We start from the raw sequence: 23,304 nt of genomic DNA on the forward strand, positions 1-23,304 counted from the left end.
TCTAATCTGACTAGTCTTAAATATATTGTATCCGATAAACATCTAATTAGGACCCAGATTTGAATCTGGTTGAATCTATGACACGCATTAAAGAATTATAGTGCAGGTTTGTTATTCTATTATAATAATAAAAGGGAAGGAATATTTGTCGATGTGTGAAAAGTGGAACAAAGTTCTGGATGATGTTTCCAAATTCTTGTTTTATTTAATTTGGTATTGGTAAAATATAATAATGGGAATATAATTGATATGGGGTAGGAAATTAGGTTTTTATTAAAAATAATATGGAAATATTTTAAAATTTATTAATACAAATATGACATATTTGAACATAATTTAAGGATAATGTTAGAAAAACTATAATTGGAAAATGCCGGATGTTCCAATAGGACAACGACCCCAAATATTCGGGTTTCGTAGTAAAGGAATAATTGCATCTCCGCAGTGCGCCGGAATTAAATACTCTACCACAAATTCCGCATTTGAATTTAATTGAATACACCTGGGGGCTTTTAGAGTGAGAGGAAAGATGTGGTGACTAGCGCGCCAACCCTTAAAAAAAGCTTTTCACAGTATTTTGATTTTCGTATATACTACATAAATATATATATATATATATATATTTTAATAAAGTTGTAACAAAGGTTAGGTTAGGTTAGTTTAATAGGCCAGAAGGCTAACCAGAATTTGTATTTTTTGCATTTTTTCAACCACTATAAACCTAGTGACTTTCACAAAAAAATGTACATATGTTGTATCATATCCATTTAGGATTGTACATTTTTATGTAAGAATTTGACGACAAATTTACTTAAAATATAAAAAAAAATTACTTCATAAAAGCTCTTTATAGTACTCCACACACTTATCGTTCCTATAAGACGTTCCTATAAGTCGAATTATATTGAGAAAACGCGCTGATGTTTTCCAAATATAAAAGCAGGTTCTTTCAGAGAGAAACGCGTCTTTAAAATAGGTGAGTAGCAATAAATAAAACTGGAATAGCGAATAGGTTTGTGAGACAATAAAAAAATGTAAAAGCTTTGATTAAGCTCTCTACTAACAATATCTATCAAGGATTACGAGACCATGGGAGTAGCTGTTGGAATATTTTAGTTGTGCCTGGAATGTGCACATTTGAGAGTGTTAAGCTCTCACAGTTCTCCACATCACGAAAATTGGTCGACAGCAGATATGAACGCATCGGTTTTACCAAATTCCCGTCTGTGAGCCTCAAAGTCGGCGCTTTTTTCATCCCTTTCGGCAGTGCTCTCTGTGCAATCGAGTTGTAAAGACGTTCAACCGAGGAAAACGACCAAAACGGTGCTTTCGGAATTAATATTTATGGAGTAATAGAACTGCTGTCATAAAGTTGAGTGTAAGTGTTTGCGTGTTCAGTGGTTGCTTCATTCACGCTATTATTCACTAAATAACAATCAAATAATCGGTACTATCTTCAACAAAATATAAAAATAGTAAATATATGTAGATATATTTGAACATAAGAGAGGATATGCTGTGATCGGTCATGAGTAATAATGAATAACTTTTGAAAGTGATGTATAGTGAAACATGTCGACTATTTGTAAGAAAGTGAAAAGAATGCGACCAATCTGAAAACTGTGCAATTAATAATATTAATAAATAATTCAGGATGCATATATGAAATTGTGCTTTATGCCTACACTTTCAGTTTGTACTAGTTAAAACTTCCGCCACACCTCGTATCCAGTCCTCTCCTCCACATGCCAAGGAGAATAAAATTGTGAAGTGGTTGTGCAAAGTGCTGAGATATTTACATGAGTCAAGGACGGACCATTCGTATTTCTGTCTCTCCGTCCTCAGTGATTCAGCTAGTATAGAAGAAAATTTTATTTGTTCGCACATACATACATACTATATAAAAAAATTTATTTGGATACCAAAATAAAAAAATACGCAGCAGCAATATTTAAAAGATACTTATAAATTTCGAATAAGTTGATAATGTATAGCGATTTTCTGTATGAAAGAGGTTAAAAAATCAAAATAGTATACGTAAAGAAATCAATATCAGTAATCAGTGAATTTTTTTCCATATTTACTAAATGCGAAGTCATCGCGTATTTCGTTAAAATTTGAAGTGAAAGACAAAAACTAATCGCGTTTTTAAGTTAGTCATTATTTAAATATTTAATACTCATATAAAGGCAAAAATGTGTACAATCGTATCGACTTCAACCATCGGCAAAACGAGTTAAGATGTACATATATATGTTTATGTGCGATTATGTTCATTTAATTCATTTTGATGAATATATATTTATGATTTAGTTGCTTTAGATAGTGATATATACAAATGGGTATGTGCTAATACCATGTCTGTTGTGTAAATATTTCAACGAATTAATTTTCAGTGCAGTGTTTGTGCATACCATTCACAAAATGAGGGTAGAAAATGGTTATGTTTTAATTTACATCAGACATCAGAAGTTATTAGACTTTCTGTATTAAAACTTTTAAGGTCCACTACGTTCCCTAAATAAACATCAAGGGATGTGCATTCAAACATATGTACATATGTATGTAAATGCTTTGATTCATATATTTTTACAGTAAATAAATATGTACATAAGTACTGTGTGGGTGATTAAAATACATGTTCAAAGTGTATTAAGTGCAAATAGAAGCATAGTTAGATTTAATTTTTTTGACAATATTGTTTACGCTTCCTAGTATATAGCTACATAAATGATTGGTGTGAATTCAGTTTTATAAATCAAAAAAATATTTTAGTTCTTTCAGTGATTTAAAAACCATTTTTTTAAGGTTGTTGACAACAAAATATATTGGAAACTATGTATATGTATGAACTTTAGTGATTCAGTGAATCAATAACTTCTTCGAGGGGTTAATGGATACCAGTGTAACCAAGGTATGTACAACAATAAAAGTAAGTAAGCATACATATGTAGGTGTGTGTTAAATATAAAGAAGTTTATATTGATCGTTGATTTTGAATTTAATTGTACATATAGATTTAGCTCGCGATTCGGAAACGACAAGTATCTTGAAATCTTGTTCTATAGAAAATTGGGTTGATATAATAACATAAAGGATTATTGTTATGATAGGGGTTGTGTCTAATGTACAGTGACTTACAGTGAAAATGGTTCACCTAAAATCAAACGATTTTAACTGTGAAAAAATATGTAAGAGTAACACAAAAAATTTAAATGAGGTTCATAAGTTCACTTCATTCACAATATAATTACAATAAAAAATGATGTTTTATTCAATTTGCATTTTTCTTTAAAATAAGCATTTTACAACATGGGCGAAAAATTCATGTCACAGTGAAAATGGTCCACTGGAAAAACTATTACATTAAGTAATATAAAACTTATTACTTATATTTTGGTTGATATTATTTTTTGGCAAATAACCTCGCTAAAACCATTTGGGATAGATTAACTTTTTTGTATTCTGGACTTATTTTATCTCATTCTTCCGAAGGGCCTGTCATCTTTGCTCGATATGCTGTGTTTTCTACAACAAATTTTTATGCAACAAATTTTCAATAATGTTATATTTGATTGTGATTGGAGTGGCGTTTTGGTCACCCTGGGGCAATCAGTTGTCCTTTTTGGACGGGTTGATAAATAATGAGCCTACTAAAGATATCACGCTTGACTTATCGATTACCCAACTTCTTTAACTCGGAAAAATGCGTTTCGTAAATGTCTGCCAAGATGCCTCCGTTACGATAATATCCTCTTCATTTCACTCAAATATCTGCCCGACGAGTGATCTTTTCAAGAATTTGGTGGATGGTGTAGTTTGTAGTCCATTATTCATCGACGGTTTTGCGTTTAAACAGCGTCACATTTGTGCAAGAAGTTTAAACTCGTCGTGTTCAGTATTTTTGAATTGATTTGAATTTAATTCTTTATTCGTAAATTACTAGCAAATATATCAACTATTAAAGCTAGTTAATATTATAAATTAAAAGTGATTTATTGTCTGTCAATAGATAAGAAATTACTAGCAAATATATCAACTATTAAAGCTAGTTAATATTATAAATTAAAAGTGATTTATTGTCTGTCAATAGATAAGAATGCATCGGCATGCACAGGCTCAATTATTACAATAATAAATATTAGTATGAAATTAATAAATCAAGAGACATTGTAAATGTTTAAAAAATTATTCACAAACAATGATTTATTTGAAAAAAAGTTTAAAATAAAGTAAAGACATATTGTTCATTTACATGAACAGTGTCATAACTCAAAAAACATGATTTTTAAACTGAGTATGCAGAAATGTGTGCAATGTCATTGTCTATATTGTATAAAAAGTGTATTATCTATGATGCGTAGAAAAATAAACAGTCGAGATAAAAATGTGGCGTTATTCAATTTGTTATGTTCTCACATATAACGAAAAAATTCAAAGTGGGTCAGGTTTATGCACAAGAAAAAGCTTTAGTATTCTCTATATAGTCAACTTATGCTCAGCATTTTATTGAATTTATTGCATCCCACTAGTTTATTCAATAAACTTATGGCGGTTTCCAATATTTGCCAAATAAGAGACAATTGAAAACTTTAAACCGCTCTCCTGAAAATTCGACTTTTTTGAGTTGTGACACTATTCATGTAAAAGATTGATATGTATGTATCTTTACTTGTATTAAAAGTTACGATTGAATCACTACCTACATTTTATTACATGAATAATGTGTATACATAAACAAATATATTTTACTCAAAATTGTTATCCAGCACTAGAAGTTACGCAGTTATAGGGATATATTTTTAGTTCTATATTGGTATATTACAAAATACGAATTAAAAACTAATAAGTTAGTTCAAGATTTGAATATATTTAAATTTATAATATTTATTACATACGTCGATAATCTTACAATAAACAGCATAAATTAAATTAAATAAATTAATCTCAATTAATCAATGTTGCAAAGTTATTTAATTAATATTTATCTTGTTTCTAATTTTCTTTTACGTCAGTTAAGACAATCAATCTTTCACTACGAATAATAATGACACAAGATAACAACATACCAAATATTATGAGTGTTTGAAGAATATCTTATGGTCATTAATCCTATTTTAGTGTGAGCAAAATAAAAACACTCACAGGTTAAATAGAAAGGGGTTGTGAACTACCGCTTTACATGAAATACCAAGAAAAGGAAATTTAAGCCAACAAAACAATCAAAAAGTTTTACTTCTACATGCATACTTGTTCCACCCAAAATAGAAATGTACTTTATAACGTTAAGAAGCTGTTTTAACAGCAGTTCGACAAAAAAAAACTATACTGGTCACTCCCCACCAAAGTACACATTGCGATTCAATAAACTTAAAAATTAATTAAATCTGTAATCAAATCATATTCCATGAAGAGTATACCATATAAATAAATCATGAGCTCAACTGTCCCAAGGCTACATAAGTCTCAACATAATCAACAATTTCATCGACGAGTATTTGGCAAATTGTTAAATGATAAAGGTTATAGCAGGCAAAATCTAATGGAGTTGACCTTACATGAAAAATCGGGAACATGTACTATTTACAAGTATGGCCGGGGGTTACAAAAGTGGAATTGTGCTAGCAGGACATCAGGAGATAGGATTGTCAGCTCTCTTGATAAATCAATGCTGCTAAGACCGAAGCGTAGACTAATTTTCTGGAGGTTGGGCGTTAATTACAGCATAATGACAGATTCAATACATACGATAATATTATTGTTTGCTGTTATAATGACTGTTGTCATATCGGAAAACACTGGTGAGTTCAATTTTAATATAGTTTAATATAATATAAAATATATAAGCAGTATATGATGATAAATGTATGTAAGCCAAAGTGAAGAATACTTATTTTTAGGTAAGAAATATATTAAAATATGGGATAGAACTCATAAAAATAATATCTAACTTAGTCTTTAAGGCACTGCTTAATTTAAAGGAAAACATTGAAACATATTATACATTATTATTATTATATTATATAAATGAATTTGTAGTTTTAGCATCGCAACGAGATTCCGTTAAACAAAAAAATTCGAACAACCTGAGTAGTAATTTGCCTACGGGAAGCGTGACCGATACCAATAGTAACTTTGATAGCATTAACGAAGGCAACACCATTAGGTCTAAGGACAATGCGAGCAGCGGTAATCCTTCTATAAATGTTTCTTTAGCTGCGGCTGATATACGTAATAAGGCCAGTTATGCAACATTGTCACCGATCAGTTCTAGTACCACTCTCGTAACTGTAGGAATATCTACTACAGTAAGCAATTCGTTATATAATGGTAGTGTGCAGAAGAACACTACCACATACTATTCTGGGCCATCCATAGTCAATCGGAATGTGATTGAAGTAACAGAAGATACTCGTAATGGACCGTACTTTGACAAAGCTGCATCGAAAAATATTACGGCACTACTTGGGAAAACTGCATATTTAAATTGCAGAGTGAAAAACCTAGGAAACAAAACCGTGAGTTTTTTCTTTTTAATTTAGTTTATTTATACAAGTACATCTGTATGTACGTCAATAGAGCGCAAGTTAGTGCAGGTTTCACAATTTTTAATGTACAGTATTCCTTTTTACAATGTATGCCTTTTAATATCTAACATATATTATATATATATTATATCTTATATATATATATTAATATATTTATTCTTACTGGTATACAGTTTACTAGTAGACGCAACTCAAAAATAATATTAATGAGTGTTTGTTAGATATTTTCAGAGATTTGGAAATTTCATTTGCTTTAATGTCATATAATAAATATTATATACAAATTAAATGTTACGCTAATTACCATTGTACTTAACGAGTGTGTAGCGCTTGTTATCTATTTGAATCAAAACGCCAATGTTTATATATATAAACGTATGCAAATACATATTTATTTCAGATGCTTCTTCAAGTTTCTTGGGTGCGGCACCGAGACATCCATTTGCTGACTGTTGGGCGATATACGTACACATCAGATCAGCGCTTTCGTGCTATTCATCAGCCACAAACCGAAGACTGGATTTTGCAAATTAAATATCCTCAACATCGAGATTCTGGTATATATGAATGTCAAGTATCTACCACGCCACATATGAGCCATTATATTCACTTGAATGTTGTTGGTAAGTACAATGAATATTGTTTAAATATATTAAATGTATTAAAATATTTATAACATTAAATTTACTTGTTTAATTCAATTTTTATATTCTCGCAACAAAGTTGATAAAGAGAGTATTATAGTTTTGTTCACATAACGGTTGTTTGTGTCACCAAAAAATAAAAGAATTGGAAATGAGGTTATATATGTATATTTAAATGATCAGGATGACGAGTGGAGTTGAAATCTGGATGTCTGTCTGTCCGTCTGTCCGTGCATGCGATAACTTGAGTAAAAATTGAGATATCTTAATGAAACTTGGAACACATGTTCCTTGGGACCGTGAGAGACCATTTGCTTTTGAAAATGGCCAAAATCGGACCATTGCCACGCCCACAAATGGCGACAACCAAAAACACATAAAGTGTCATCACTAAGCCATAAATAAAGTTATAACAGTAAAATTTGGAATAAAGGATCGCACTAGGAAGGGGCATATTTGAATGTAATTTTTTGGGGAAGTGAGCGTGGCCCCGCCACGGAACACTAAACTTTACATAAGAAATAGCAGAAAGAAGCTGCACTCAGATTTTTTTACAAAAAGTAACATATATCTCAGGAACTACTTGACAGATTTCAATGAAATTCGGTATATAATATTTTCTTTACACCCTGATAACACGGTGAAATCGGTTCACAACCACGACTACTTTCCTTATAACTCAATTTTGAATTCCATCTGATTGCTTCACTTTATAATATATACATAAGGAACCAATGAAGATAGCGGTATGAAACTTTACACAAATAGTGTATATCATCTCTGGCTTCATTTGTGAAAAATTGTCGAAAACGGACTATAACTTTTCAAGGCCCCAGATATCGAATATGTTGAACTCAGCGCCTAAGGTTAAATTTTAACCGAAAATATGGGTAAATCTCTTAGATAATTTATTGTAATTCAGAGAAAATGGTTTTCTTGTAATGGTGTGTCTCTGTTCCAAAAATGATTAAAATCGGGTCATAACATCTCCTAGCTCACATACACCTAATTATAGGTTTTCAAAAATACGGTGGGCTTTATTTCGCATATATGTATTGGTTAATATGTGAGATATCTTAGCAAAATTAAGTGAGCGTATAGTCTTGGATAAAGTGCACCTTGCTGGTGAAAATGAATGAAATCGGTTCAGGAATTACCTCAGCCCTCATATACTATATATGACGATTTTCGTTATTCTATTAAACTTTATGCCGAATTTATGGGTAAAATGTAAATAAAATTTCTTCAATAAATTGCGAGAATATAAAATGTTCGGTTACATCCGAATTTAGCCCTTCCATACTTGTTATTTTTAAAATTTCAAAAAACTCAGTTTGTTCATTATGTTCCTCTTTGATGTTCACAAATTAAAAATTTTCATTTTTAGAACCTTCTACGGAGATAATTGGCGCTCCGGATCTTTATATTGAGAGTGGTTCTACAATAAATTTAACTTGTGTAATATTGAATTCTCCCGAGCCGCCTGCTTACATATTTTGGAATCATAACAACGCTGTAAGTAAACGTATACAATATACATACATATATTTTAATATATTGTACAAAGTAAACAGTTATAGTATTAAGGGGTTACGCCACTCTGATCGCATGAAAATCGCATGAAAATCGGATGTTTTTTAGGAATTTTTTTGACAAAACTATTTGAGCTAGGACTTCTTTACATTTAATGCTCATTTAATACATATCTTAAGCTTTATAAAATTAATAAAAATGTTTTTAATTAAAAATGGCAGAGATATACCTGGCCGTTTAGAAAAAAAAAACAAATTTTTACGCAAAGTGAAGCTCTTCAAAAATTCATTTTATAATTTGTACTAAAAATACTGTATAAAAAATTGAATAAACTTTTTTCAAATTATTCAGTCGAAAAAATCACACGTCACTCTGTGGAAAATCTATTTAGGAAGATGTATTTTAATTTTCAAGTCAATCGGTTCAATAGTTTTTGAGTTATCGTGTACACCATCTCGAAAAATTTGGTTCTGAGAAAAACGCAGAAGAAGAAATCGTGTACACCGTCTCGAAAAATTTGGTTCTGAGAAAAACGCAGAAGAAGAAAAATATGTACTCTCAGCGCGCTCTCACAGCGCTGACTTCTAATGATCATAATTTTCGTAATTATTGGGACATTGTTTTTGGAGACATCTCAAACAAATTTTGAAAATGTCAGGGAGCAATTTTAGTGGCTAAGAATAAAGATGTAGATAACTTAAACTACATAATTCAGCTTGAGATAATTCATTCAAATCTATTGACATTGTAATAAACGAAGATGAAGCCAACAACTATTCAATTGAATTTTTAAACTCCTTGGATGTGCTTGGGTTGCCACCACATAATTTTCTAGTAAAGATTGGCTCCGTAGTAAACATGCTCTAAAACTTAACCCAACTAAAACTGTGCAACGAAACACGTTTGGTGGTAAAAAGTCATGAACAATGTTTAAGGAAAGGCTAACTTCGGGTGCAAACGAATATTTTATACTCTAGCAATTCATTGATATTGTTTTTCAGATAACATACAATTTGACCCATATATTCGGCATAAAGACCAATGTATGTGTATGTGATTGGCGTTGCAACCGTTTAGCCGGTTATAGCCGAATCGAAAAATCGACCATTAGAATAACAAAATCATCATATATGTATATTAGGTCTACAAATTTAAATTTAAGGATTTATTGTATAAAAACGGTTACAAAAATGTTATTCAAAATATTGCCCGTCTCTAGCTACTACTTTTGCCCATCTTTCTGGCAGCATGCGTATTCCGTGTCGAAAGAACTCCTCATCTTTCGAGCCGATCCAAGTATCAATCCAATTTTTGACTTCTTCATAAGAACTGAAGTGCTCGTTAGCTAGACCGTGTGCCATCGATCGGAACAAGTGGTAAATAGTCAGATGGAGCAACGTCTGGAGAATACGGCCATTTCAGCGTCTCCAAATATTTTTTGACCACCTTTGCGACGTGAGGCCGAGTATTGTCAAGCTGGAGAATGACTTTATCGTGTCTTTCCTTGTACTGTGGCCGTTTTTCTTTTAGTGTTCGGCTCAAACTCATCAAATGCGTTCGGTATCGATCTCCTGTGATGGTTTCACTTGGCTTTAGCAGCTCATAATATATCACCCCCAGCTGGTCCCACCAAATGCAGAGCATGACCTTGGTGCCGTTAATGTTCGGTTTTGCCGTCGACGTGGAGGAATGTCCAGGCTTTCCCCATGACTTTCTTCGCTTAGGATTATCGTAGTGGACCCATTTTTCGTCGACAGTTACAATGCGATGTAAAAATCCCTTTCGGTTGTGCCTTTGAAGCAGCTGTTCACATGCAAAGAAGCGCCGTTCGACATCTCTTGGTTTCAAGTCGAAGGAACCCAGTTTCCTTGTTTCTGAATCATCCCCATGGCTTTGAGGCGGTTTGATTCGGCTTGCTGTGTCACTTGCAACGATTCGGCCAATTCCTCTTGGGTTTGAAACGCATCTTGGTCGAGTAATGCTTCCAAATTTCTTTTAAAACCATTCTTAAAACGATGAAACCATTCCCGACATGTTCTCCGAAAGCAACCGATGAGCCTCAGCCGCACTTTTCTTGGAATTAAAAAAGAAAAGCAAAATTTCCCGCAACTGTCGAGAATTCGGCTCAAAAAGTGACATTTTCAGTAGAGAATAAGTATGGGATGCAAACAGATCCCTACAAATATTTTGTTGGGTTAATGTTGACACAAATGTCCTAGATCGATATAAAAAAATCGATTTAATCGACCAGTGCTTGACCCTCGAGACATCTATTGGAAAACGGCGGAAGCAAAGTTGTAGACCTAATAGTATATGAGGAATGAGGAAAATCTTGAACTGATTGCACTCATTTTCACCATTAAGGTACACTACATCAGTTTGATAATCCGAATATGAGGTATATGAGAGCGAGGGGAAGTTTTGACCCGATTTTAACCATTTTTGTACAGAGACACATTATTAGAAGAAAAATCTTCCATCTGAATTAGATGAAAATATCTGAGAGATTTACCGATATTTTCGGTGAAAAATTACGCTTAGGCACTAAGTTCTTCATGTTCGATATCCGGGATCTTGAAAAGTTATAATCCGATTTCGAGAATTTTTTCACAATTGATGCCACACTTCAAATACAGTATTTGTGTAAATTTTTATTCCGCTATCTTCATTGGTTCCTAATAAGTGATGGAATCAGATGGAATACAAAATTGAGTTATATGGGAAGTAGGCGTGGTTGTGAACCGATTTCGCTAATTTTTCATCCATGTTATCAGGATGTCAAGAAAATATTATACACCGACTTTCATTGAAATCGCTCGAGATCAGAGATATGGTTTTTGACCCATAAGTGACGACGACACGACCATTTTCCTTTAAAAAAAAAAATATGAGTGCAGCTTCTTTCTGTCATTTCTTCTGTAAAATTTAGTGTTTCTGACGTTTTCCTTTAGTGATTTAACTCTCTTTTAGTAATTTTCAACCCAACCTTTATATGGAAGGTGCGCGTGGTTATAATCCGATTTCTTCCATTTTTGGACTGTATAAGTAGTAGCTAAAAGAATCGACGGATGGACGGACAGACATCCAGATTTTGACTCTTTTCGTCATCCTGATCATTTTGATATATGTATATAACCCTGTATCTAACTCGATTAGTTTTATGACTTACAGCAACCGTTATGTGAAGAAAACTATAATATACTCTTAACAACTTTGTTGCGAGAGTATAAACATGAACTCAATAATATAAAAAATCTCATAAAAAATCTCCTTAAAAAATAAGGAATAATTCGATAACCTAAATGTAATTAAATATTGGTGTTGGTGTAATATAGGGAAATAAATTGGGTTGCTTATACACTAAATAGGATCATTTTCTAAGTATACTAATATGATGGGTAATATGCTCAGTTCAATTGTTGCGAAATTCTGAAGATATTTATGAATTTATTTATGTTAACGCAGTATAGCTGTACATTTAGTATCGGTATCAGAGTGGAGCAGTCATATTTTGCATGGATAATATTGGATAAAATCATGATATATATTTTGAGCATTTGCTTCCGTTGATTTTCGATTATGTAATTCAATATGTAAAAATTATTGATTCCAGATTATCAACTACGACTCTCCTCGTGGTGGTGTCTCGGTAGTAACAAATAAAGGGGAAACTACAACTTCCTTTCTGCTAATAAAATCTGCACGGCCTTCAGATTCCGGACATTATCAGTGCAACCCATCAAATGCAAAACCAAAAAGTGTCACGGTTCATGTGCTGAATGGTAAGTATAAATATTGGCGTATGAATATTTTAATAATCTTTCTTAACTGAAAATTAAAAAAGGCAAATGTACATGTAAATGTTACCAAATGTTTGAATTATAGTTTGGTAGGTTTAGTTTAGTGGAAAGTGCATATACATATGTATATTATAGGACGACGTCGCGTTGAACATACCTACATTCAATGATTTTAGATAATAATATTGTTCTTGTATTACTTCAGTTTTGTGATGATGTTAAAGGACAGCAAAAAAGATTTAAATTAAATAGGTGTTTCTCATTCCGTTTCCAGGGGAGTTCCCAGCAGCAATGCAGCGCGCGGGACCAGTATATCTTCGAATGTCCCAAAGTCGTTATCTCCTAGTGTACATGTCAATGTACTTATGTACCTTAGTATATGTCAAGTGGTATATGCAAACATTGGCAGCAGTTGGGATCAAGATGGCAGGCATTTAAAGCAACTTGTGGTGTGGGTTCTAAACTTACTCGTGTTGCTGGCAACCGAGGTGCTCGGAAAACAAGTTAAAAGAAGAAAGTTTGGAATGATTCGTAACTGCGGCTGTTATTTCACTGATATACAACTTAAACGAAATGTACAGCTACAACAGTCAATCTCAGATAACAATAGCGATAACGGAGAGGTAACCTTACGAAATTTAGTTTATAAAACTACTATTTTTAATTCGATGAAACACTTCAACGATGTACAAATAATGTTCGATAGACTTATATTCGAACCGGACATTAGGTGAGTGCATTTCAAAGAAATGCCTTTTACTGGTTCTAGCCATGTTACGGAGCGAGTGGGCAGGGTAATGGTGAATCAAACTCAAACAATCCGCACTAAACTTAACTAAAGTGAGTTTTATAATGATAATAATATCCTTCGCATTTTTTGGTATTATGTGTATTGTATATTTTGAGAATTTACTTCCGTTGGGTTTCCAACTAAAAGCGAAACTGGACTTTTTTGTAATCGAGTAAAAGTATTAGGTAAACTTGAGTATTTGTAAAGTTAATTGTAAGAAATATTGTAAATAAAAATAAAATAATATCTTAAACAATAATGAAATAAAAAATAATAATTAAGCGAAAATAAATCGTTTCAAGGTAGATTACGGAAGAATAAAATTCTAAATTACTAAAAAACTATGAACTAATAAAGTTAGAGAAAATTATAAAGTAAAGAAAAGAAACATAATTATTATATGCTAAGTATACATTTAAAACTATCCATAGCAGAGAACTCAAATTTGCTTGGTACACAGCATTTTTATTTTCCTAATTAATGTGCTAGTTTGCTTTAAGTATACAAGTTAAATTTTTAATTTTTACATATTAATAAAGCCATTTTGCGATTTTATAACTGGTGCATGCTTATTTTTTCGATTATACAGTTGTTAAATCTTTGGAGTTGCGCATACTATCCATATGTTCTCTACTTGTTTAAACATATTCTACAGTTATATAATAGCCTAGAAGAGTATGAGATATTAAATTATTTATCAAAACGGTTAACTTGTTAAAGGGAATAAAACCGGTTGCTTACCGAAGGTTTTCCGAAACAGCAAAAGGTCATTCAGTAAATATTCCCATTCCAAATGTACCTAGCTTAAGCGCAATAGCCAACATTGCGACAGTACTTTTTTATTTTAAAATTAAAAATCGTAGTTTTAATGTTATTTATTACATTTAAGTTGATTCGAATTTCTTTGGAAGATGAAATATTACAAAGTTTAATACTAATGTTGTATATCGTTTCCGGAACCAGAAACCGTTGCGCAAATTTGTTTCAACAATTAGTGTACATTTTTGGACACTGTATTAAGGTACTTTCTCGCGAGGTTAATATGTGTTCTGAATTTGAGATTCCCTATTTACGGTTAATAGGCTCGAAAAAAAATTACTTTGCGGCGCTTTTTACTAACAGGTTAATAGCACACGCCCATGTATATGTTTTATGTGTATGTGTATATACCAATGTTTATGATGTTTCTTATTGGATTTTAAATCAAATCACGGGTCAAATTTCATTAGAAAATTTTATCTCTAGTTGGTTCCAGAAAGACATTTTTAGTTGGTCTGATATTCACATAAAATAAATAACCTTTAAATATCCAACTATAATTATGTTTAAAGAGGTTTTGCTTACACATGGTAATGCGTTCATGTTGTGGTAAAGTACTCATTCATATTCGAACATGTTTTTGGGTTCGAGTTTAACAATCAAGTTACTATATTAATCAATTAAGTATTTTAAGAGACCACGCAGACACGTCGCATGCCTGGTTGAAAGGCCTTTTGTTTATGTATGTTTTCATATATTTACATTTTATTTTGTATCGAAAATTTGGTATTTTTTCGATAGCTTTACCTAAATTTCGACAATGAATTCAAAAACATTTAAAATTTCGGTTTATATGTAATCACAACAATTATCGCAAATATCAGAAGTACAGAGCAACGTCTGAGATTGTCGATTCTGCCGAGATTGCTTTTATACATATATACGTATGTATATAGTTGAATAAAGTACTGAATTAAACCCTTTGTACATTTGGAATAAGGTACCTTAAAAATATATAAAAATATATATGTAAATAAATATGTATGTATTAAATAATGTTACAGTTATAAATATACCAGTCAGTCACACCTATAAGTTAAATTTAATGCAACAAATTAGATTAAAGAAAAGTGTTCTCAAGGTACATCTGAAAGTGTAGCCTAGCGAGAAAACGAATAAGCTTAAGTTGATTTATCTGCACATGCTGTTGTACATATATGTAGGTATATGTATGTATGAAGTTGTTTGTTCAAATTTATCGGGTGGACTGCATAACAAAGAGAAAATTTAAAAGTAAACAAATTACACATAACATAAATTAATCACTGTTATTCCATTTATTTTTGAAATTTAACCATTACCCCATCAGAAAGACATTCCATAGGTGAGGCATTCTCTGGAAAAAAATCCACTTGAAAAAAAAAGTTCTTTATTTTCTTTTCAATGATATATCTTATAGTATATGAAAAACCTAAAATAAAACATATGCTGTTAGGTTTGTGTAACGCGGGGTTGCCATGCTGTAAGGGGCCAAAGTTTTTTGTAAAAAAGTTTTCGAACCGCCATAACTTTAAAACTAATGAACAGATTTTAAAACACCATGTGACTTTTTTGTACAGAATTTCTCAAAATTTAAAACTGTATATCGTAAAAATTTTTAAAATTAATATTTCATAGCAAAAAAAGAAATTTTTTTTTTTTGGATTTTTAACCCTTTATGCCCCCTTCGATTTTTTTCGAAAATATCTTAAAATGTTCCTTATTTCATCACCATTTTACCCCTAAAGAAAATTTTGGGACAGCAATATTTGTATGAGCTACAAATAAAAAACCAACTCAGAACATGGTGAAAAATCATTGATTTATGCACTATTATTATCTGCAATTAGCGTAACCCAGGATTAACGACGTGGACGTAGCAGACAATCTATTATTAGTCAAAAAATAAAAAAAAACAAAAAGGGATTAAATGTCTGCTACGTGCACGTCGTTAGTCCTGGGTTACGCTAATTGCAGATAATAATAGTGCATAAATCAATGATTTTTCACCATGTTCTGAGTTGGTTTTTTATTTGTAGCTCATACAAATATTGCTGTCCCAAAATTTCCTTTGGAGGGTAAAAAGGTGATGAAATAAGGAACATTTTAAGATAATTTCGAAAAAAATCGAAGGGGGCAAAAAGGGTTAAAAATTCAAAAAAAAAAAATTTTTTTAAAATTTTTTGCTATGAAATATTATTTTTACGATATACAGTTTTAAAGTTTGAGATATTCTGTACAAAAAAGTCACATGGTGTTTTAAAATCTGTTCATTAGTTTTAAAGTTATGGCGGTTCGAAAATTTTTTTACAAAAAACTTTGGCCCCTTACAGTGTGACAACCCCGCGTTACACAGACCTAACAGCATATGTTTTATTTTAGGTTTTACATATACTATAAGATATATCATTGCCAAAGAAAATAAAGAACTTTTTTTTCAAGTGGCTTTTTTTCCAGAGAATGCCTCAGGTGACAGAATAAATGAATCTACAAGTAATAACTGAATAATGAGCTAAAAATAAATAGAAAATGGAAAGATACAAAAAACAAAGTTGAATGTTAAAATTAAAAAAGAATCTAATAAATAAATAAAGTTATATAAAAAATCACATAAAATTCTCAAAATAAATAAAGTAACTACCCTTAGTTGAAGTGAGATAACACCGAAATCCGTAGTCATGTATGGTAAACAATGGGAAGTTATATGAATGCAATGATTAAAAATCATCACATTCATAATGAAATACTGTAAAAAACTACAAATACTATAGTATTAAATGAATTTTAAAGCAAAAATGTACGAATACTAGTATTTTATGTTTTGGCAAAATTTAACTTAAAATGAACTTTATTAGGTATCTTTAATATATTTTGTGATATTTATTATATGGAAACTATAAATTCCCGATATCGTTTGTGCCTCTTGCATTGTCTGATATTTTATTTTATTTCGAAATACCATAGTATTTTATCTTAAATATCCAGCAAATTTAATAAGAGTAATAAAATATGCATATGAGTGTGAATTTATGTATTAATTTAATTGAAATAAATACATAATTATTATGTACTAATTTAAAAATGTTAAATAAAAGAAAAAATATGAAATTATTATCAAAAAAAGAGAACCATTTGGTATAATTTTGCTGTTTTGGAACAAATATGTACATATGTATAGAAAAGACAACGATTCTTAAAGGTAAGGAGAGATTTTTCGTTCATAGATATTTCATACAAATTAATGTAAGCAACCCAATGTTAATTTCCATTTTCAGAAATTCAAATGAAATTAAAAGTTGCCACGAAGTTGTTTACATTATTTTATATTATACATATATGTATTATATTATATAAAAGTGATGAACACTTAACTGGTCAGTTCTGTTAAAGTGACTTTAGAAACATAATGTAAAAATTATTATTATTTTTATACTCTCGCAACAAAAGTTGCTAAGAGAGTATTATAGTTTTGTTCACATAACGGTTGTTTGTAAGTCATAAAACTAAACGAGTAAGATATAGGGTTATATATATCAAAATGATCAGGGTGACGAGACGAGTCAAATGTCTGTCTGTCTGTCTCTCCGTCCGTCCGTCCGTCCGTGCAACGGATAACTTATGAAAGTAAGTGGAAAGTGGGCGTGGTCCCGCCCCCAAATAGGTTTTTTGTATATACATATTAGGGTGGTCCTTATTTTTCGACTTTTTAAAACTTAACCGGGCACCCCGTAATATGATTCTCTACTCTAAAATAAGAAATAAGAATTTTTAAAATTTATTTTTTGAATAATTTTAGAGGTCGCTACCTTAAGTCGAACTTTGAAAAAAGCAGTTTTATAGACATTATAACTATGAAGTTATATAATTAGTTTCAGATTTTTTTGAAACGCATTTTAAATGTTTCGCCATTATTTTTACATGGTTGGCATTCCTGAAATTCCTAACCTAAAAATGCTTTGTTTACTTCCATAAGTACTGCAACATTGGCTTTTAGTAATATCGCGTATTCTCAAGTGTAATGTGTTTGTTTATTGCAACTAATATGATGAAATCATAATTGGCATTTTGAATTTCGTATTTTATGGGAATAGCACAAAAAATAATTATCTTGTGTTCATTTATGTTTACGAATATTAAGTTGAATCCTTTGATTCTTGTGTGTACTGAAGTTTGAGCCATATACGTGAGGTGATTTTTTCTTATATACTGATTACATAAATTCTTTTTGTCATGCAAAAATTCAAAAACAAATATACATTGCATTTCATTTGAAACTTTCAAACCTTTTAACCTTTCTTTTTCAGTACTCTCAGTTCGAATTTAGTAAATATACAGAACACACGTGCTTTTCCTTTTCCAAACCATACGTTCTGTTTCGTCAACAAGTAGTGGCGGTAGTTTATTAACTAGAAATAAAACCAACGTTTGGTTAATCGGTCAGTCAACACCAAATCTAAATCAATAGAAATTACCTTCTATTGGTGAGGTGTTACGTTTATTTTTTTACTACAAAAGTGAAGAAAAAAGAACCGATCGAGATTCTGCTACTGTGGCTGCTGGTAAAGTCATGAATTAGTGGGAAAAAGCTAGTATACCAACAAGATTGAAAAAACATGTTATCAGTAAAATAGAAAAATACTTCATAGAGTGGAAGAATCTAAAAAAAAATATCGAGAACAAGAAAAAACGTTCGAAAGGAATAGAGAAAAAAGAGCGAGATTGGCAACAAAAATTAGAAGATTTGTTTGATATTGCTCATTCTGAAGCTTTAAATATTTTGACTGTAGAAGAGGATAAGCAGTTTTTATTAGCACAACTACAGCTGTAAACACCGGTCTGATAAATGGAGCTTGTGTTCTTCTGGAACAGCAAATGAAGAAGATATGCTTTGGATGGCCTGTCGCCACCATGTAGGGGAAATTATGTTACAAGCTGCCTTTGATCAAGCTCTAGGTCCATCTAGTGGGCCTGATATTCTATTGTTTAAAAGGTTAAAAAAAATGGGGAAAAAATTGACCAAAATGATTATAAAACAGTAATTTATGACACCACGTCCTTCAAGATCATAGAAAATATTCCTGAAGACAGGATTTCTTTTGCACAAAACCAACTCCAAATATATCAACCTCGAGATGACTATAAAGAGTTGCTGAATCTTACGATCATTTACTTGGGAGGAGTTCCTGAAAAAGGAGTATCATTTAGGAGGTCTGCTGGCCTTCATCGCGCTAGGTGGATGGCTAAAGCCATGTACTGCTTGAAAATTATCCTTGTTCGACATCAGTTTAAGCTTTCAAAGAAAGAAGAAAAAGCAATCAAAGATATATGTATTTTTACAATCATGATATGTAAAATACTGGTTTCAAGCTGCTATCGGATATTCAGCACCAAGAAACGACTTACAATTATTAAAAGACCTTGACTCCTTTAAAAATATAAACCCAGTAATAGCCAAAATTACTATGAAAAAAATACTGGGCCATTTATGGTACTTATCAGAAGTTAGTGATTAATATAGTGATTTTATTGTTTTAAATTAAAATTAAAACATTGGTAGCGACCTCTAAATATTATTTTAAAAATTAAATAAAAATACTGAGAGTGTTTCTTAGCATAGAAAAGCAATTGAGATGGTGCACGGACAAAAATTCCAAAAAAAATTTTTTTGACACATATAAGGACCACCCTAATACATATCTTGCAAACCAATTAGGCTATATAAAACAAACTTACTGCAGTCATTTACCAATTGAATGCTGGAAAAAACAAGGAATAACTCAAATTGTTATTGATTTCAACAATAATTTATATAACGTAAGTGACCGCGATAACGGCCGTTTACTGTTGTTACATATATGCATTTCTGTATATGTATCTCATGTTCAGATATTAATGAAAGTAAAAATTTTTAAGTTCAGTTAAGTTTTGTTCTTTGCACTGGGTGTGTTGTGTTGTACTATGTATAACATCAAGCAAGTGTAAAGGAGAACGTAAATAATATTAATTTCAGTCCTGTTTTGACGTAAAACTTTTTTCAACACAAAATGTATATAAAGTTTTAAACCACCTCGGCGACCTTAATGACCGTTATGCCGAGACGCGGCAAATAATCGTTTATGTACATATGGATATGTGAGAATACTTATTTCGATTGAACTTCTACAACAATTTTGGGGCCTTGTGATGTTTCATAAAAATGTAATGTCTATTACTTACTTCTATATAAAATGTCAGATGTTCACATCAATATATTCCCGGATATAACGTCGAAAATTACTATATATGTATTAAACTAAAGTATGTTATTATAACATTAAAACTATAGTATATTCAAGATAAACGCTTATACATACATATGTATGTATGAATACGATATAAAGTAAACCGGTTCTTTGGAAGTCTTTAAAAATAAATATATAATGTTATGTTCTATACCAAATTTTATATTATGATTTATTTATAGCACTTTATATGTTTTCAATTAGCGGTATTTACATCCCAAGCATTACCAAGCTCCTCAAAGTAACAAGAGTCCTCCATCAAGGTTTCTCAATTTTTACTCTATTTGTTTGCTACACCGTCTTATGGAACCAACTCTGTGCAATATGTTACGTGCCAAAGAGTTTATATTAAAGAAAAACGCGTGTATGTGGACAAATAATTGTTCTGATTCGACTCTCATATAAGTAATACCCAGAATACAAATGTTCTGATATATTCAGTGATGTAATCTTGATCAATATTATGTGTATAGCTTTATATCCATAATATATGGACAGATTTAGTAGTTACAAACAGTTATTATTACTGTGCAACACATGGAGTGAGTATAAAAAGCTGTTGAATTTAAGTGTTTACATGACAGCCCTGAACACATTTGAAAATTTTTATTGTCTATCACTTTGTCATTATATTATTAATGTATCGATTATTGTTTTTCTTCGCTCGAAATATGTGGATGTTGATATTAATGCGGGGTTGTGTAGTATACTGGGCCCCTTTTCCATCTGACTGAATATTCGTCAATTGGTACTTATGAATTAGCGCTTTGATTTAAGTGTTTGAAAAATAAAATGGCTACTCGCACGCTACCGAAAAATTAAGAAATATCGAAACATTTTGACACATAACAGTTATAAATATTATCGATTTGATTATGAATGTTTTGGAATGGCGCGAAATACATACTACATAAAAATGTCTACAGGACAGTCTTTTTCTGGGTTAGAACTTGTACTTTTGCGCTCGCAGCTATGTATTCGGCAAACTTTATTTATAACTAATAAAGAATGATTAATGCGAATATTAAAGAAGTTGACGTTAGGAAAAAAAAATTAGGAACCCCTCCTTAATATTGCGTTAGCTTTAACAACGAACGAATGTAAGAATGTTCCCAAAAATGGAACAACAACACAACGGCTAAGGTCAAATTGAAATACATATAATTCATAATTATTTGTAAATTAGTACTCATTATAGAATATTCTGCAGTTGCTATTATTAACTTTTTTTCAAAAGGGACATTTATAAATTCTTACACATTTAATTTCGTGTACTCAGCTTATGTACTTTAGCTTTGCTAAAAAATTTTTACAGTTCTTCTTATTAAAACTAATGTAATTACATTTGTACATATTTCCCTTGGTGGGCATTTGTTTCATCAGGTTAATTATATGAATGAACTGTGCAACTTTTATAGTTCCTAAAGGAAAATCAAAAGAAATGCTGCCTTTTCATTTTATTTTTTGTCTGCCAAAGCAAGCATATGTTTGTCGATAATATGTTTCCACGCAATCATCATTCTAGGTTTCCATGCTTATTTTTAGTGTGAAAGGTCCTACAGGATAAGCGGATGTTCCACTGATACATAGCCACAATTACACACAGTGCCAAAACTTGGTATGCATATCTACGTAGTGTGTTAAAAAAATAACGGTAATTTTCGTTTCTGAAAAAAAAATATTTATTCATTCGACTACATTTATGTTGTCGTCTTTAAAATAGTCTCATTCGATACTATGCACTTACGCCAGCGCTTCTTCCAACCGTCGAAACAGTTCTCAAATTCGATTTTTGAGCTAGCCTATAGCTCTTTATTGGACTTTCCAAACATGTGGAATTTTAAATAAAACTCCCGTTATTTTGTGAACACACCACGTTTGTGTATAGCACCACATAAAGTTAATTTTTTATATCAGTCATATATCGATTACTCCCAACAATTACATAAATATGTGGCCGTGAAATTTCTTTATATACCACTTGGATGAATTATATGAAACTGTGTGAAACTTTAAGAAGCAATTGATATTTCTCAAGTTACATTTACGTAGTTGTGTCTGCATATATATAAATATATCCATAAAAATATAGACATGTATTTAATTAACACCCTGAAAAATATGCAAAATTAAGAGTACTTCCATACATAGGTACATATAAATATATCAATTTCGACCGCTCTTAGTGTCAAATGATACCATGTCTAGCGAAGATTTTTTCGATATGTTTATTTGTACATATATTCCTACATTTTATCGTGTATTAAGGAGCTCCCAATACTTGGTTAACTGTTTATTACCTTAGGTATGTTGTGTTTTAATCTTGTTAACATATTTGAAAATCGATTACCCGACCTGCAACTTTTACATGTACATATATAAAAAATGCAATTTTTTGCTCGTCAGCTGGCTTTTTAAGGTTATCTACCAGTTCCCAGAATTGTGGACATACTATTACAATATTAATTGGTGAAATAATAGAGCACGGTCAAGTGACTGTAGTTTGAGTGATTTTGAACATCGTTTTCATATATGGTGGATACATATATAACTGATCCATACAACTTTGGCGCGGTTGTGTTACTATTTTTGGAGGATTTTTCCTTTGGTTAATTTGTTAACAAAAAAAAATGTTCATCATTATAAGATTTATCCTTTAAACGGCCAATTAAATTGTTGGAGACATACTTATAAGTTATAATTGGAAAATGGGGAAAACCTCCATTTCGATAATTATTACTTATGGTGTTTACACACACCGTATTATAATCCTCCAAGCTATGCAATGTAAAGAAAAGGGGTGATCTTGGTTTACGTTTTTAATACTAATCGTATATTTATTATAATTACTTGTAAATTGGAATCTTGTGCTACGTTACTTTTACACTTTTACTCATATTTTTGGGTAGT

At 31.2% G+C, this 23,304-nt stretch overlaps 1 protein-coding gene across 4 annotated transcripts; it reads left to right on the top strand.

The window, feature by feature from the left end:
• Window positions 1-897: 897 nt before the first annotated feature.
• On the top strand, window positions 898-16,910 carry Ntm_0 (Neurotrimin). 4 transcript variants are annotated; one of them, XM_011178288.3, is made up of 8 exons: window positions 898-1,378; window positions 2,776-2,914; window positions 5,016-5,801; window positions 6,040-6,518; window positions 6,949-7,171; window positions 8,580-8,707; window positions 12,339-12,507; window positions 12,778-16,910. In XM_011178288.3, exons 3-8 carry the CDS (start codon window positions 5,435-5,437, stop codon window positions 13,257-13,259), a joined length of 1,848 nt encoding a protein of 615 aa, XP_011176590.2. In that variant the 5' UTR covers window positions 898-1,378; window positions 2,776-2,914; window positions 5,016-5,434; the 3' UTR covers window positions 13,260-16,910. The 4 variants fall into 4 exon arrangements, with proteins under 4 accessions (XP_011176590.2, XP_011176592.2, XP_028893601.2 ...); XM_011178290.3 differs by having other exon boundaries at window positions 2,809-2,914; XM_029037768.2 differs by having other exon boundaries at window positions 911-1,378; window positions 12,800-13,212.
• Window positions 16,911-23,304: the final 6,394 nt, after the last annotated feature.

The sequence above is a fragment of the Zeugodacus cucurbitae genome, chromosome 2 (genome assembly GCF_028554725.1).
Source record: "Zeugodacus cucurbitae isolate PBARC_wt_2022May chromosome 2, idZeuCucr1.2, whole genome shotgun sequence".
Classification (NCBI taxonomy): Eukaryota; Metazoa; Arthropoda; class Insecta; order Diptera; family Tephritidae; genus Zeugodacus; species Zeugodacus cucurbitae.